At 49.2% G+C, this 15,984-nt stretch overlaps 1 protein-coding gene across 1 annotated transcript in view; it reads left to right on the top strand.

Moving 5' to 3' along the window:
- Positions 1–2,293: 2,293 nt before the first annotated feature.
- CCDC69 (coiled-coil domain containing 69) overlaps positions 2,294–15,984 on the top strand; it is a 35,432-nt gene continuing 21,741 nt past the window's right edge. The window contains 1 exon segment of the mRNA NM_001206624.1: positions 2,294–2,450. Within this exon segment, the coding sequence (NP_001193553.1) occupies positions 2,403–2,450 (48 nt within the window). The 5' untranslated portion in view covers positions 2,294–2,402.

Raw genomic sequence — 15,984 nt, 5'->3', positions numbered from 1 at the left:
AAAATTGGAGACCCATTTTAGAAAGCTCAATTGTTTGATGTTCAGACGGGAAACTCTCCCAAAGGAGAAACAAGAGGCTCAGGATCACTCAGGGCATTGCCAGTTAGGATCTCCCTACACATTTTTGGCCCTGTTGACCCTTTACGTGGTTTTTCTACCTAGTTCATCCAGAATCATTGTCTGTTTTTTTGAGATGTCACATATTTATACTTACCACTTGCTGGTGGAAAACTAGTCTCAATCTCATGCCTGGGTTCAAAAACATAGTTTTTAGAAAACTTTTTCTTATCACAATAAATTTTTTTTATTATAGCAAGTACGTACTCATTTTTTTTAATGTAAAAAAACGAGTAATCAAAATCTCACCCTCATCTAGAGGTAATCACTATTAACACTTTTTAAGTATATATAGATTTATTTATTCATTTTTGGCTGCACTGGGTCTTAGTTGCTGCCCATGGGCTTTCTCTAGTTGCAGTGTGTGGGCTTCTCTTTGCGGCCGCTTCTCTTGTTGCAGAGTGGGGCTTTAGGGCTTGCAGTCTTCAGTGGTTGCCGTGTGTGGCTCAGTAGTCTCGACTCGCCAGCGTAGTTGCCTGCGACATGTGGAATCTTCAACCAGGGATCGAAGCGTGTCCCCTGCATTGATTGGCACTAGACCACCACAGAAGTCCAATTTTTTTTTTTAATAAGAATGAATTTTTTACATTGTATGACATTTTAAAACTTTATCCTTATCAGTATGTTAGCAGGTTACATGATATTCTATCTTCATGGATATATCATAATTTATTAATCAAGCTCCTTTTCTTGGATATTTAGATTGTTCTAGTCTTTTGCTGGTTTGTTGGTTTGGATTTTTAGTAAATCAGGAGCATTGCTTCACAGTCACTGATAATTTAAGTAGACACTCTTTCCTCATTACCTGTTCAGCATGTTCTACAGCAGTGGTTCTCACACTTGAGCATGGCTCAGAATCACCGGGAGGGCTTGCGAACCTAGAGGTTGCTGAGCCCCATCTCAGGTTCAGGATATGTAGGTCTGGGTGGGGTCTGAGCTTTTGTATTTCTTTTTGTAAATATTTATTTCTATTTATTTATTTAGCTGCAGTCAGCTGCGGCTCACAGGATCTTTAGTCGCAGCATGCAAACTCTTAGTTTTGGCATGTGGGATCTAGTTCCCTGAACAGGGATCAAACCAGAGCCCCCTGCACTGGGAGCGTGGAGTCTTAGCCACTGGACCACTGGGAAGTCCCGAGCATTTGTGTTTCTCACTAAGATCTCTGGTAGTGCTGATGCTGTTGACTTGGGGGCCACACTTTGTGAATCACCATCTTCTATTATTCTTCTTTCCAAGGACCTAACATAACCTGTGTCCTCAGTTTCCTTTCTTGGAACCTACTGTGATTGGTCTACTCTGGAGGGGAAGTTCTTTTGGGGCCTCACGTTCTTTTTCCATTCCCGACTGTAAGTCCCTTTCATCAACACATCTTTCCAAGTGTCTGTGGGCTGTGTATCATTTTCTAACATACACACTCACACTGACTTTCAAAGTTGCCCTGCATTGCCACTCCCAGAAACCTCAGCTAATAACAAAGCAAGGGTAAACAGAAGTTCTTTTTCCTAGGTTCTGACATTGTATGTCCCTTATTCTCCCTGCATCTGCCTATCTACCTCACAGAGTTGTTTTGATTGGTAACCTCTATTCAAAATGGATACAGTAGAATATTACAGATGAGTGTGAGCTGGAAAGAGTTAGGGACCCAGAGTGAAAGATCATTATAATTAATTTTCACATTATTATGTATTTGTAGGGAAATGGCTGAAAGCTTAGGTTCTGGAGTTAGAACTGGTTTTTATCTGGGCTTTGGTTCTGACTAGCTAGGGGAGTGTAAGCAGATCACATAGCTGAGCCTCGTTTTCCTCACGTGTAAAGTGGAGGAACTAATAATACCTCTGTGGCAAGGAGATGGCAAGAAACAGAAATAATATGTGCAAGGAAGCCAGGACAGAAACAACTCTTGATAAATGATAGTTGTTGTGTTTACTAAATAGTTGTTGTAATTTTTTTCCTAGCCTTTTCTCTGCTGCGAGTCTGGAAAGAAAGCCATTGTTCATTGGGACCTTTTCGGCCCTGACCCGAGTTTCTGTCATTTACTAAGTTTCTGATCACCTGTCAGGCGGCAGCGCAGCGAGCCCCACGGGCTTCCCTGAGGCCCTGCTTTTCGGGGATTTACGGCACACGGCCGCCCCAGCTCCGGCTCAAGTCTGCGCTTCCAGGTTCAGTTTCAGGGTCTCGCCGGCTGCCCCGGCCGGCGGGCGCCAAGCGGGCAGCGGGGCTTGGACGGCAGGGTTCTCCGGGGGCCCCAGAGTTGGGAGGCGGAGTCCGGGAGCCCCCGGAGGAGGATGGGCTGCGGACACAGCAGACTGAGCTGCTGCAAACCCCCCAAAAAGGTAAAGGGCGCCGGCGGAGAAGTTTGCCTTCGGAAAGGAAGGCGGGTGCGGAACCGCTCCGCCGCTGGGGACCCAGGGCGCCCCGGGTGTACTGGGGATGCCCGGCGGTGAACACTTAGAGGCCGGCAGGCAGGGAGGCGGGTAAGGCTTGGTCGGGCAGCTCTCTCTTCCTGATCCAGGGCTGAGCCACGCGGGGCAGCCGAGTTTACAAACACAGCCCCAGGGCCGGGACAGGCAACTGATCCCAGCTGGCGGAGGTGGGAACTGTCTAGCAGCAGCTGCAGCAGGTGCCCTTTTCCGTTGGTCAGGCGCTGCTCGCTGTGTGGCCATGGACGTGTGCTTGACCTCTCTGGGCCTTTGGCTTTCCTACCATTAAGAGGCAGATTCTCTCTAGGGCCGCTACTTGCGCGGCAGAATGGCCCACAGATTTACATCATCGGCATCACCTAGGACTTGCAGAATCTCGGGCTGTGTTCCCGACGTGCTAAAATAGAACTTGTCTTTTAATAAGATGCCCAGGTGACTACAATACACTTTAAAGTTTGAGAAGCGCTGGCCTAGAGCCTCTTCAGGCCCTAGAGCCGGTGCATGTGGGCTGTCCGCGGGGGAGCTGGGAGGGGCCGACCAGGGAGGAGATTTGCGGCCTTCTGCTGCCCTTCCCTCCCTTCCTGTCGCTCCCCCAAGGGGCCTCCGAGCTGGGTTAGGGCCCAGGAGACACTACTCGGGTTTCTAGCAGTGGGACCAGCTGCCCCTTGGGTTCTGACAAGCCCAGAAGGTCAGAGCCTGGAGCCAGAGGACAACCTGAGGCACAGAGAGGGAAGGGTGGACCCTCGAGTCCTGAGCCTTCTTCCTACTCCAGTCAGGTGGGAAGAGGTGGTCCTAGGAACTTGAAGATCAGTCCCCTGAGGCCCTGAGAGGCCCCACACTGTGACACTATTCAGTAATTTTTCACTGAACTTGAGCCTCTGCTGCTTTGCTTGCGCCTGAGCCCAAGCTTTTCTGCCTGTTGAGCATGCCGTACTGTCCCGAACCTGGATGATTCTATTTCTGCTCTGTGCCTAGTCCAGGGAGAAGGACTTTTGTCCCAAGTACAGTACCTTCCCCCTTATCCTTGCTCCTCCTTAATTCCCAATTCAAAATACCTCATGGAGCTCTGACCCAGAAGCCCTTCTGTATTCCTGGCTCCAAGAGGGAAACTGAGGCTTGCCTCCATCCGTGGAAGCAGAAGTCTGGCTGATGGGATGATGAACAGATACACCTGAGACCTGCCTGAGACTTATAACAAAGCTGGTGATTGATTCTCAGTGTTAATCCTGGCTCTGCCACAAACATGCCCATAGTGCTCTCTGTGCCTCAGTTTCTCCCTCTATATGGACAGGGAGGGCTTTGAGCAGGATGATTTCTAGGAGTCAGAGAGCCTGTGTTCTCTGCACCTGTGTTAACCACTCAGCTTGCAAAGTCTGCCAAGGGTGAATTCCATCTACTCGGTGGCGGGAAGAGACTGGAGTAGCCCTGTTCCAGGCCTTGACTCTTCGGTAGTCTGGGAAAGGAGCCCACAGTGAGTAAGGATTCCCCTGCCTGTCTGAGAGCCTTGCCAGCTGTCCCTGTCCATCCCTGGCACAGCCTGAACTGGACCCCCTGTCCCAAGCTGTGAAGGAAGGGCAAGTACAGTCAGCAGAGACTATCCCAGAGGGAAAGGACCTTGGGTACCACCTGTGCTGATGCATGCAACATGCAGCTGGGAGGTTAAAGCCTGGAGAGGGAAGGGTCTTGACTGAGGTCAGAGAACAACTTAGAGCAGAACCCAAATTCCCAGTCCCCAAGCCCTGTGTCCTTTGTCTCTGCCTCTACTCAGTGCTTCCAGTGGCTTCTTGTTGATTCCAAAGCCCTTTGGCATTAAAGCCTTTGCCCTGTTGCCTCAGAGCAGCCTGGCTTGCCTTTCTGCCCCGGCAGTGCCAGGCTCCTGCCCCTGAGTGGCAGGATTTATAAGCTGATTTTGTTTAAAGTTCATGGTAGTTTCCATCCCTCTGTGCTATGCTTCTGCCTGGTTTCTCATCCAGGTGACAACCCCTAAAAGGCCTGAACGTCCAAGCTCACCCCCAGCAGGTTGTCAGCCCCCTAGGAGAGAGGAAACCTCTGAGGATGGGATGTACAAAAATGAGCTCAGACCCCCGGAGGCTCAAGTCACGACAACAATGACTCACCCTGAATGGCAGTTTACAGGGTACTTTCACATCCTGCCAACCTCACTAAAGCCTGGAAGCCAGGCTGAGCTGTGGGATCTTCTCCACTTTATAGATGAGGAGACTGAGGTTCAGGGAGGAGTGATGTCATTCAGTAGGTTGGTAGCCAAACCATGTAATGGAGCCTGGTTTTTCTGCCCTCCCCGTTGGTACTTACTGCCTTGCACAGAGCCCAGAGCTGGTGCCTCCTAAATATTTGAGTGTGAATGAGGGCCACATCAGAGCTGGACTAGAAGTTAACCCAGTGTGCAGCAGGAGTATCTCATCTATCCTTGAGAGACACAGGATGGCCTCTTGGCTGAGGGCTGGGCATGCCTTGGCTGGGTGATGAAGGTTTGGTAGGAATGACCCAGTTGAGGCAGAGAGGACAGCCTGAGTGGAGGCTGAGCTGAAGAAGCAGAGTGATGGTGCTGGTTGCGGAGAGTGGGAGTGGCCAGCCGTGAGGAATGAGGCCAGGGCTTTCAGGGGGGACTTGCCCGGCTAGGGATAGGGGCTTGACCACTAGGACTTCTCAAGGTCCCTCCCAGGGGCCAGGCCCTAAGGGTTTGCTGAGTCCTGTGGTTGGCAGTGCCAGTAGCCTTAGCTGGCCAGCTGTCCTAGACCCCACTGAGAGGCCTGACCTGGGGCCAAGTGTTACTGGGACTTTTGGTGACAAGTTGAAATCCTGGTGAAAAAATGAGTGGAGATCCCTAGCAGGTTGGGTGTAGATACTGAAGAATCATCTGTGTGATGTGGTCCTTCCTAAACCCTTTTTAACAAAGACTATGGCTGTTGTGGCCATGTCAGGAGGATGTGGGAGAAGGCCAGACAGAGAGGGCGTGGCCAAGGAAACAAGCCCTCCGTGGACTTGCCTATAGGATGACATGGGGGTTTTTAGGGCCCTTCCATCCCCCAAAAGTTACCAGCCCCATCTGGGCCAAGGTGGGAAGGGAGACCTAGCGCCTCATGGTCAACCCTCTGAATGTGCCTCGTGTGGCCCAGGGTTCAGAGCTTTGGCTCTGGCCCCCATGCCACAGCCCTGAGCACCACACCTGAGACCTGGGCTCAGTACTGCTCCAAAGCGGGGCCTCGGGCAACAGGTTCTCTGGGGTCAGTATCCCTTCATGAGTGCTTCCAGGCAGCAGGCCAGGTAAAAGAGGCAGAGATACAGAAGTGAAAGACATGGAAGTTTGGCATGGGCACAACTAATTCCAAAACAAAACCGTGGACACTAAGGGCCTGGGCTTTAGCACTGAGTCCACGTATTCATTTATTGGAGCATCCCTGGTGGCTCAGTGGTAAAGAACGCCTGCCAGTGCAGAGAAGCAGGTCCAATCCCTGGGTCAGGAAGATCCCCTGGAGGAGGAAATGGCACCCCGCTCCAGTATTCTTGCCTGAAAAATCCAGAGGACAGAGGAGCCTGGGGGGCTACAGTCCATAGGATTGCCAAGAGTTGGACACAACTGAGCGCCTGAGCACATTCATTTATTAACTCTGCTCTCCAGACTCTGGGCCAGGTGCCACTTCAGTCCTGGCACCATCGTGGACCCATTAAGTGACCCTGGAAGGAATTTGGGTTTTCCATGCCTCGATTTCCTCATCTGTAAAATAGACGTGATGTAGCTCCTGAGTCATGGGGTTCTGAGATTAGATGAAAGAATGCATGTGGTAGAGTCCCTGGTACACTGACTGGTTAGCAGGGAATGTAGGTGAGGGACATCACCACCTGGATTGGACCCAAGGAAAGCAAACAGGGATGCGGGAGAAGGCGGCCATGAATGTACTTGGAAGGCCGTTTGGGGTTGCGAAGATAAAGTCTGGAGCCTGGCCACTGCCTTCCAGCCTCTGAAGTGTTGTCAAGCAGCATGGAGTGCAACCTGGTTCTCTGTTGACCCCAGAATGCAGATTGTGGCCAGTGAGGGGAAGCTAAGGGGAGCCAGATTCTACTCACCAGGAAGAAGGGTAGTGAGTTCCCCATCCTGGAGGAGTTCAAGCAGAGGTCAGATGTGATTGCGACAGAAATAGAAGGGGGGCGGGGAGGAATAGAAGAGGTGTTGCGAACCTCGGAGTAGGAAGTACTAAGATTCCACTCGACACCTAATTATTGTGATTATTCATAATGTTTGAGGCAAAATTTAAAATTTGGTAAAATATAAAGAAATTTTAAAATAGTTTTTAACCCCACCATGAAGAGATCACCTCTATGTACACTTTAGTGTCATTTTTCTTCTGTTTTTCCTCACTAGTATGCTATATGTGAGTGTGACTATTTTTGTAGAACTAGGGATATATTTTAAACGATTATATTGTATTAATAGTTATTGGGGTGACTAAAAAGTTTGTAACATCTTACAGAGAAACCTGAACAAACTTTATGACCAATCCTATACCTAATATTTTGCTGGGGGCAGTCTCGCATGTTAAAAGTCTGTGGAAATGTGATTTTTAATGGCCATCTAAGGTTCTGTGGATGTTCTGTGGCTTTTTTAACCAGTTTGGACACTTGGTTATTTACACTCTCCACTCCTACCCTTGTTATTCATGAGCATCCTTGTGTTATCATCCTAATCCTGGGAGAGTGTGCCTTTTGGTTGGAGGGAAGAGGTGGGGGGAGGGAAGGCCTCCAGAGAAGAGATGGCATCTTGGCTGGGTTCTGAAGGTGGGTGGGGGCCAAACACTTGTATCAGGGTGACTGGGATACACAAGATGCAGGGTCCCTGACACCTGATCCGTAGGAGTAGGGCAAACTTGAATTTTTAACTCATTTTAGACATAGGGTCTGTGAAAGAAAATGGCCTTTGCAAGGCACTGAGCCCCCCTGTCCCAGACACTGTGGGGACACTGGTGTGTATGTGTCTTCTGAGCTAGTGAGTTTTGCCCAGCTCAGTTCAGTCGCTCAATTGTGTCCAACTCTTTGTGACACCATGGACTGCAGCATGCCAGGCCTCCCTGTCCATCACCAACTCCCGGAGCTTACTCAAACTCATGTCCATTGAGTTGGTGATGCCATCCAACCATCTCATCCTCTGTCATCCCCTTCTCCCGCCATCAATCTTTCCCAGCATTGGGGTCTTTTCAAATGAGTCAGCTCTTTGCATCAGGTGGCCAAAATATTGGAGTTTCAGCTTCAACATCAGTCCTTCCAATGAATATTCAGGACTGATTTCCTTTAGGAATGACTCCTTGCAGTCCAAGGGACTCTCAAGAGTCTTTTCCAACACCACAGTTCAGAAGCATCGATTCTTCGGTGCTCAGCTTTCTTTATAGTCCAACTCTCACATCCATACATGACTACTGGGAAAACCATAGCTTTGACTAGATGGACCTTTGTTGGCAAAGTAATGTCTCTGCTTTCTAATACGCTGTCTAGGTTGGTCATAGCTTTTCTTCCAAGGAGCAAACGTCTTTCAATTTCATGGTTGCAATCACCATCTGCAGTGACTTTGGAGCCCAAAAAAATAGAGTCTGTCACTGTTTCCACTGTTTTCCCATCTATTTGCTATGAAGTGATGGGACCAGATGCCATGATCTTTTATGTAGCTTCAGTAATTTAGACCTTTATCTAGGTATGAAGTGAAGTGAAAGTCGCTCAGTCGTATCCAACTCTTTGTTACCCCATGGGCTATACAGTCCATGGAATTCTCCAGGCTAGAATACTGGAGTGGGTAGACTTCCCCTTCTCCAGGGGATCTTCCCAGCCCAAGAATTGAACCCAGGTCTCCCTCATTGCAGGCAGATTCTTTACTAACTGAGCCACCAGGGAAGCCCTGGTTTTTGCCCAACCCACAATATAATGTCCTCTCATCCCAGTTAAAGCCAATACAAGCTTTCATACATATGTGCTGTGACATATATAGGTCTGACAGAGGGACCAACCAGGACTCCACCGCAGGCAGAGAGAACGAGCAAGAGAAAATGAGAAAAATCCATCCATCTTTAGCATAGATACATCTAAATCTCTCCATCACCTGCAGACAAGCCATGTGACTTCTCTCACCAGGTAAATATGAATCCCTAAAAATCATTTATCTTGTGTCACTTTATTTTCAAGACTGAATCTTCCAGAACATCTAGGCCAAACGCCTCATAATACATCTATCCCACACATCCCACATCCCATGCTTTCTCCCCAGATAAGCGATGTACAGACTGGCCTACTTCCAATTCTCCTTCCCCCCTGGGAGTGAAGTTCTTTTTCAGAGTGTACAACGAACTTTGTCGTTCCTCCTCCACCCTGTGCACTCTACCCCCTCCTTGAGGAAACAGCTGTGACATCAGAAAAGTTACCTGTAGTGGGCTAAATAGTGTCCCCCCACCCAACTCATGTACACCCAGGGCCTGTGAGTATGACCTTATTAGAAACAGGGCTTTTGCAGATGTAATCCGTCAAGATGAGGTCATACTGGGGGATGGTGGGCTTTAGTCCAAGGACTGATGTCCTTGTGAGAGGAAGGGAATGTGGACAGAGAAGCACGGGAGAAGGCCATGTGCTGACAGAAGCAGAGATGGTAGTGATGCGTCTGCAAGCCAGGGGACGCCAAGGGTTGCTGCGACCACCAGAAGCTAGGAAGGACGGATGGAGCAGAAATTCCCTCAGAGCCTCCAGACTGACCCAATCCACCTGACACCTTGACTCTGGACTTCTCGCCTCCAGAACTGGAAGAGAAGAAATTTCCGTTGTTTCGAGTCACCAACTGCATGGCAATTTGTTACAGCAGCCCTAGGAGATGTATATATTTTATTAATTCCCCACCCTCTCTAACCCCTCCCTGACCTGGCCACCGGTTGAAATGGGCAGGGGAGACCCAGTGCCTCTTCTTTGGCAGCAAAGTAGGGAGCACGGCACACAAGGAGGTGCTTGGACACGGCCCCAGTGCTTTCAGACCAGCTGCAGCATCTGCAGGGGAAAGACCACTGGGCCGGGGGTCAAGAGTGGATCCTAGTCCTTCCTGGTTCACTAACTTGCTGTGTGATTGCTACCCAGGCCTTGACCTCCACACCTGTAAAATGACCCCCTTGGCTGCTTTTAGGTTCCAAGAGAGGTATTGATTCTGTCTGCTGTTCATTTCTTTGTACATGAGTCAAACTTGAATACTCCGTTGTTTTAAAAATTCTAAGAACTTGGGCAAAACTGAAGCTCCCCCTCCTTGACCACAGTAATTCTAGTCTTTTCTCCAGAGATGATGACTGACTGCCCTTGGTGTGTGCTTTTCTAGGTAGTTTTTCCTCTGCATGTTTGTACCATAGAAATCGTTTATTTTGCTATTGATATTCTACCAAACAACTTTCCACCTTTGTTGATAAATACCTACTTTGTTTTTTTAAACAGATGAGTGGCCTTGCATAGTGTCATGTATGGATATGTTAGTGTATGGAGCCAATGCCCCATTGTAGATGTGAGGCTGGTTTCCAGTGTTTCCTTGTTCTAAGTGACCCTGCCCCAAGCACCCTGCAGGGGCCGTCGTCCTCACTAATGGATGCCTCTTTCTCTGCTGGCAGTTCTGAGGCAGGGCGCTTGCCGCCTGTACTTTGCGTGGTGGCTGCTGGGCTATGTCCTCCTCTTCTCTAGGCACTCCAGTCCCCCCTTTTACAGCTTCCCTACAAGGGGCTGCTCAAGAACAGAGGGTGGTCTGAAGGGTTCAGGACACTCCCCCCGCAGGCCCTCCTGAGCAAGTACCCCTCCTGCCTTGTCCTGCAGAGAAGCCCTCTGCATGAGGGGGCTGACCGCTGAGTGTGTGCAGCCACCAGCCCTGCTGTGCTGGGAACCAGCAAGCATGACAGGACTGATGGAGGGTGAGGTGTCAGAATGAACTCACTCTGCCGCTTCTTTTGCGTCCATAGCATATCAAGGCTAGAAGGGCCATGATGTATCCCATTGCCCAACTCCATGCCAGAGAGAGGAGGAAACAGAAGCCCAGAGAGGGGAGGGTGCTCCCCCAAGGTCACACAGCAAGCAAGTAGCAAGTCAGGGCCCTGACTCTGGACTCACACTGCGGGGTTTCCCATTGGGTTGGTGAGACAGGCGGATATCCGGCCGTGTGTCTGCGTCCTCAGCCTGTCTCTTCTCCCGTGGTGGCTACTAACACCACTTTCTGTCCTGCTAATTCAGGGTCCTTCTCCCTGATCGGCTGACCCAAATGCCAGAAATGCTGCTGAGTGCTTCTGCCAGCTCTGGCCCCTCCCAGGAGATCAGAGGAGGCAGACCCATGCGAGGCTGATACAGGACAGGAGAAGGTGGGCTGTAGGGAGGAAGGAAGGGCTATGGTGTATTGGAAACCCTTCCCTAGGCCTCAGCCTCTCATCCGTGCAGGAGGGGCTGGGCCCTGCGCTCACTGTCTGGCGTGGGCGGTCTCAGCAGGTGCTTGGGGGGAAGTGGTTCTGTCCTCCCCTGAGACCTTTCATCGCCTGGTCAGATAGGAGGGATGGAGACCACATCCGCCCCTGACTCTGGGTGTTCTGGGGGCATTGCAGGTGTTTGGAGAATAGGCAGGGCCTCCTGACACAGCTGGGAAGAACCTGCGGTTGCTCCTGCCTTTCATTGGGTGGTGTGGTCACGTTGGTGTGTCCCAGGCAGGTACTGGGTGATGCTTGACACTGTAATGTGTAAAATGAACAAGTCAAAGTAAATCTTTAGCTGTCCTGGCTGCGTGAAAATAAAATCACGTTCAGGCATTACTTGGCAAAATACTTCTGCCCATCTTAGAGATGCGGAAGCTGAGGCCAGTGATTGTGGTATTCTTACCTCTGAGCCTCTGTAGTCTGGGTGTGAAGGCTAACATTTCTCAACAGCTCTGAACATTTAGGCCCCGCCTTTCCTCCACCCCAGGCCCTGGAGGGAGCCCCTTGGGTCTCCGCCCCCACCTCCTTCCTGCCTCTACCCTCAGCCAATGGGCTCTGCCTGTGGTTGTTCAGATCCCGAAACCAGGGCCCCACCCATGCACGAGTCCTGACACCGGAAAGGCAGCTCTGATGTTGCAAAGGAGTGTGACCTGAGTCCCTTGAGGCTCAGAATTCCCTAAATGTTGGATTACTTGGATCAATCTGGCATATGCACGAAGGAAAGGGAAGGGCTCTGGCTTGAGTCTGGACTCCCAGGAGGCTCTGATCCTGGTTTGTGGCCCCTCTGACAGGCCCTGCCCACTCCACCTCTGGGCCTCAGTTTTTCCATCTGGAAATAGAAGGTGGGGATTGGATAAGCTGTTTCCAGGATCCCTTCCAACCCTATCTTCTGGGTCCCAGTAAGCCTTCCACAGCCAAGGAGCTGGACAGAACTACACGGCCAAGGGAATCCAGGTCTGCAGTTTATGGGGACAGTGGAGGAGCTTGGTGAACTCTCAAGGGTCCTTTGATTACTAAATTCTCTAAGCTAGTCAGGGATAATGAGGCCATAAATCACACCACTCAGTCAGAAATGCACAATGCCTGAAGGGCCATGAAAAGGATGGCATGATCGTCCCTAAAGCAAGGTGAGACCAAGTGTCTTCAGGAAAGGCTGTGCCATCCTCAGGGTTCGACTTCCATCCTGGTAGGATCCCTGAGGGAGAGAATAGCTGGGCAGCTTCTATCCAAGTTGCTTCTGCCTTCCTCAGTCTTTCATGGTGTAAGAAATTCCCAGCTCAAGTTTGAGGGAAGTTGAGGAGTCTGTTCCTGACGCTTTAGTATAAGACTATGAAAGTTCACCCTGAATTCAACTTGAATAATACTCAGCAGAGCCCACTGAGACTCTGATACTATTGGTGGGTCTTTCATACCATCTGCACTAGCTAAACACTTTGTTTAACAGAGATATTTACTTCTTAAACATCAAGGATATCTTACAGAATTGGATTGTTGGAGTTTAGGGACCTCTGAGATCAGTCAGTCCAACCTGCAAAATGAAGTTTGCTTCTTGCATGCTACCAGTGATGGAGAGCTCACTACTGCCAGCCCACTCCACCCTCCAAGACAGCAGCCTATCTCTGGGACCATTCTGAGATCCTTCATGTTGCACTAAAGCTTCTTAAAACCTCTAGTCCTTGGTCACCATCCTGTCTCTGAGGTTGTGGGCCACACACTAGCAGCCTTTACCTCATGGTGGTCCTGCAGAGATTTGGAGCCAGAGTCCAGAGTCTTTGTTTTTCACGTTTTTATTTATTTTATTTTTATTTATTTCACGATTTTAATTTATCAACCTTTACTAGTCCCTCCTGTTAATTTACCCTCCAAAACGCAAGCAAGGTTGAGGGGGTCTTGCCAGGACCAGTCCAAGCTTGCTGCTCTTCCCTGCCGCTCTGGGTGCTGTCCTTTTGCTCTGCCTGGACTCTGTGTTTGAAACCATGTTCTGCCACAGACCAGGTTTACCTCCGGTTGACCCCAGAGCAGGGCTCTGGTCCTTAGCAAGGAGCTGGGCCCCAGAACTGTGCATGTTCCCAAGACGGAGAGGCCCTGTTTCCAGCCCTCCTGGTCAAAGGGCTGCCCTGGAGCCCATAAGGAGTGAGAAGAACCTCTGTTCCAACCCTGACCCATCAAAGAGGGTCCAGAGAGGGGACAGCACTTTCCTAAAGTCACACAGTGAAGCTGAGACCTGGGTGTGCTGGCCTTCCCCTCCTCCCAGGTCCATTCTGTGCTGCTAGCAGCCACCTCATAGTGTTCTTCTCCCAAGTTTCCATTGACACAGGAAGCCTCCAGCCCTCTTCCAGAGCTCAGCTGGATGACCCTCCCAGCCTGAGGCCTGCCCCACTCTGCTTTTGGCAGGGGAAATCCTTGTGACCCCTTCCCAGCTCCCGTCCCTGCCCACTGTAGAGTGAACTCTGCTCCATGACCTCTGAGGAGAAAGCAGCCAAGGCCCCGCCGTGGGAATTTTCCATGCAGTAGTTGCTTATTGATTCCTGCTCAGTCCTGGCTATGTGTCTTCAGGAGCCTCAGAATCACCTGGATGGGGTGGTAGATCGGAGCTTCCCAGACCGCACATACACCCTCCGATTCTGTAGGTCCAGAGCTGGGCCTGGGAGCTGTGTTAAGCAAGTGCTTCAGATAGTCCTGAAACAGGAGACCTTCTATTAGGCCTCAAAATCCCTAGAAATACTGTCTGGGCATCACAACAGGCATCAAATCCAAAGTCAGTTTCAAAATTGGTCCCTGTCCTCAAGGAGCCCCCTTGGATTAACAGAAGCACGGGTAACTGGGGAACTAATCGCATGGGTGTTTGAACCGGCCTGCTGATAGGAACTAACTCAGCCCTGGGGAGAGACCAAGTAGAAATTATATATGAGCTGGGCCTGGAGGCCTGAGAAATTATCGACCATATGTCATGCTGGGATGGTCTTGAGCAATTTGGGATCGTGTTGAACACATGGTTGTGCGTGTTGGGGCCAGGAGTACAGTAGGTTGTTTTTGGTTTGGTTTTGGCCTAGCAAATTGATCAACATTAAAAAAAAAAAAGACACTAGTCCATGTTGGCAGAGTTGCAGTAAAACTGGCCTTCTGTATGCTACTAGTAGGTTAGTTAATTGGTAGAGCCTTTTTGAAGTGTAGAGACAGTAACTTTAGATGTGTAAAAGTCTTACAATCATTATGTTCCCTAAGGCATGATTTGAAAATTTAAAAATGAAAATAATGTAAATATTCAACAGTGGAAAGTGAAAGTGTAAGTCACTCAGTCGTGTCCAACTCTTTGCAACCCCACAGACTCCACAGGCTCCTCTGTCCATGAGATTCTCCAGGCAAGAGTACGGATTGGGTTGCCATGCCCTTCTCCAGGGGATCTTCCCTACTCAGGGATCAAACCCAGGTCTCCTACATTGCAAACAAATTCTTTATCGTCTGGGCCACCAGGGAAGTCCATTCAACAGTAGATTATTGATTAAATGATTAAATTCATCATACTGAAGTCATTAAAATTAATTATAAAATATTTAATGCCATGTAGTAAATGCTTATATTTTAAAAAATGAGATGTAAGAGAATATATATAAATTCCAAAAGTGAATAAATGTGTATTCTTTATTACCCCTATATTTGGAAAAAGATGTTTATCAATATTTAAATGTTAATAGAGAGAACAGTAGCATGAGGACTATTATAATGAGTCTTTTTTAATTATTTAAAAATATTTATTTTATTTTTCAAATAGTTATTTATTCTGTGGAGTTGGGCCCTAGGTGTGGCCTGTGGAATCATTATGGGCTTGAGCTCTCCAGCTGGGGTGTCCCACATCCCCACATTGCAGGGACCTGGACCCCCAGGGATGTCCTAAGATGAGTCTTGAATGCCTTGATTCTGGATGGTTATCCTGGGGGCAGAGGTGCTGTCAGGATCTGGAGACTCAAGCACGAGGCCGTGTCCTGCCTAAGGTCTGGAAGCTGTTAGTGGAGAAGAGTTTTTCACCTTCCATGGTGGTTGTTTGGGAGAAGTTTATCATGAGCTTTATGATCTTTTTTCAGGCAACCTGAGGCCAATGGCAGCCTAAGCAGTCTAGCAAAGCACTGTGGTCTTAGATCCTGCCATGCTTTTTCAGATATAAAGTGATAAAAGTCATCATGCCATGTTTGAGCTGTTAGAATTATGGAGTTATAGGTGCTTTATCTTAGCTAATCCTTAAAATAACCTTGTGAGGAAATCAAGGCTTGGAGAGGCAGTGTGGTCACACAGTGTTAAATTTAAGGTTTGAATCCAAATCTGGGTGATTTTAGAATCCAAGAGTTTTTTCTTTTTTTTTTTCCTTTTCCTTTGCTGTGTTGTGTGGCATGTCGGATCTTAGTTCTCCAACAAGGGATGAAACCCATGCCCCCTGCATTGGAAGCATGGAGTCTTAACCACTGGGCAACCAGGGAAGTCCCTAGAATCCCTGAGTTTTTAACAATACTGTTCTGGTCTCTACTCTTCTGAGACCTGGTTCTCATGCTGATTTTGACATCCAGGCCGCATTTGACTGTGTCTTACCTCCCTGAGCTCCAGTCTCCTCCCTCGTAATAACCCTTATCTCTCAGCGCAGTTGAGAAGAGCTGAGATCAAACACTCGGAGTTTGAATACCGTGGGCATTGTTGAGTGAAAGTAAGAACGCCTCACACCTCCACTTCCTCTGCAAAGGAGAAAGCGGGAGCCCAGAGGAGGGAAGAGATTTGTCCAAGTTTGTAGAAGAGCTGGAACTGGAATTCTGGAAATCTCACTCCCATAAAAACATTGACCAGATTGACTGTAACCAGGAGTGGCAACAGGGACAAGGCCATCAACCTTTGGTGTTTGTCTGCCTCCTTCCTCCAGCCCAGGGAGAGAGGCTGGCTCCTGTCATTACCCCAGAGTCCTGTGTTGACAGCTTGTTCCTGGGCCAAGC

This window comes from Bos taurus, chromosome 7 (assembly GCF_002263795.3).
Source record: "Bos taurus isolate L1 Dominette 01449 registration number 42190680 breed Hereford chromosome 7, ARS-UCD2.0, whole genome shotgun sequence".
Lineage (NCBI taxonomy): Eukaryota > Metazoa > Chordata > Mammalia > Artiodactyla > Bovidae > Bos > Bos taurus.
This window is presented reverse-complemented; position numbering and strand designations above follow the sequence as displayed.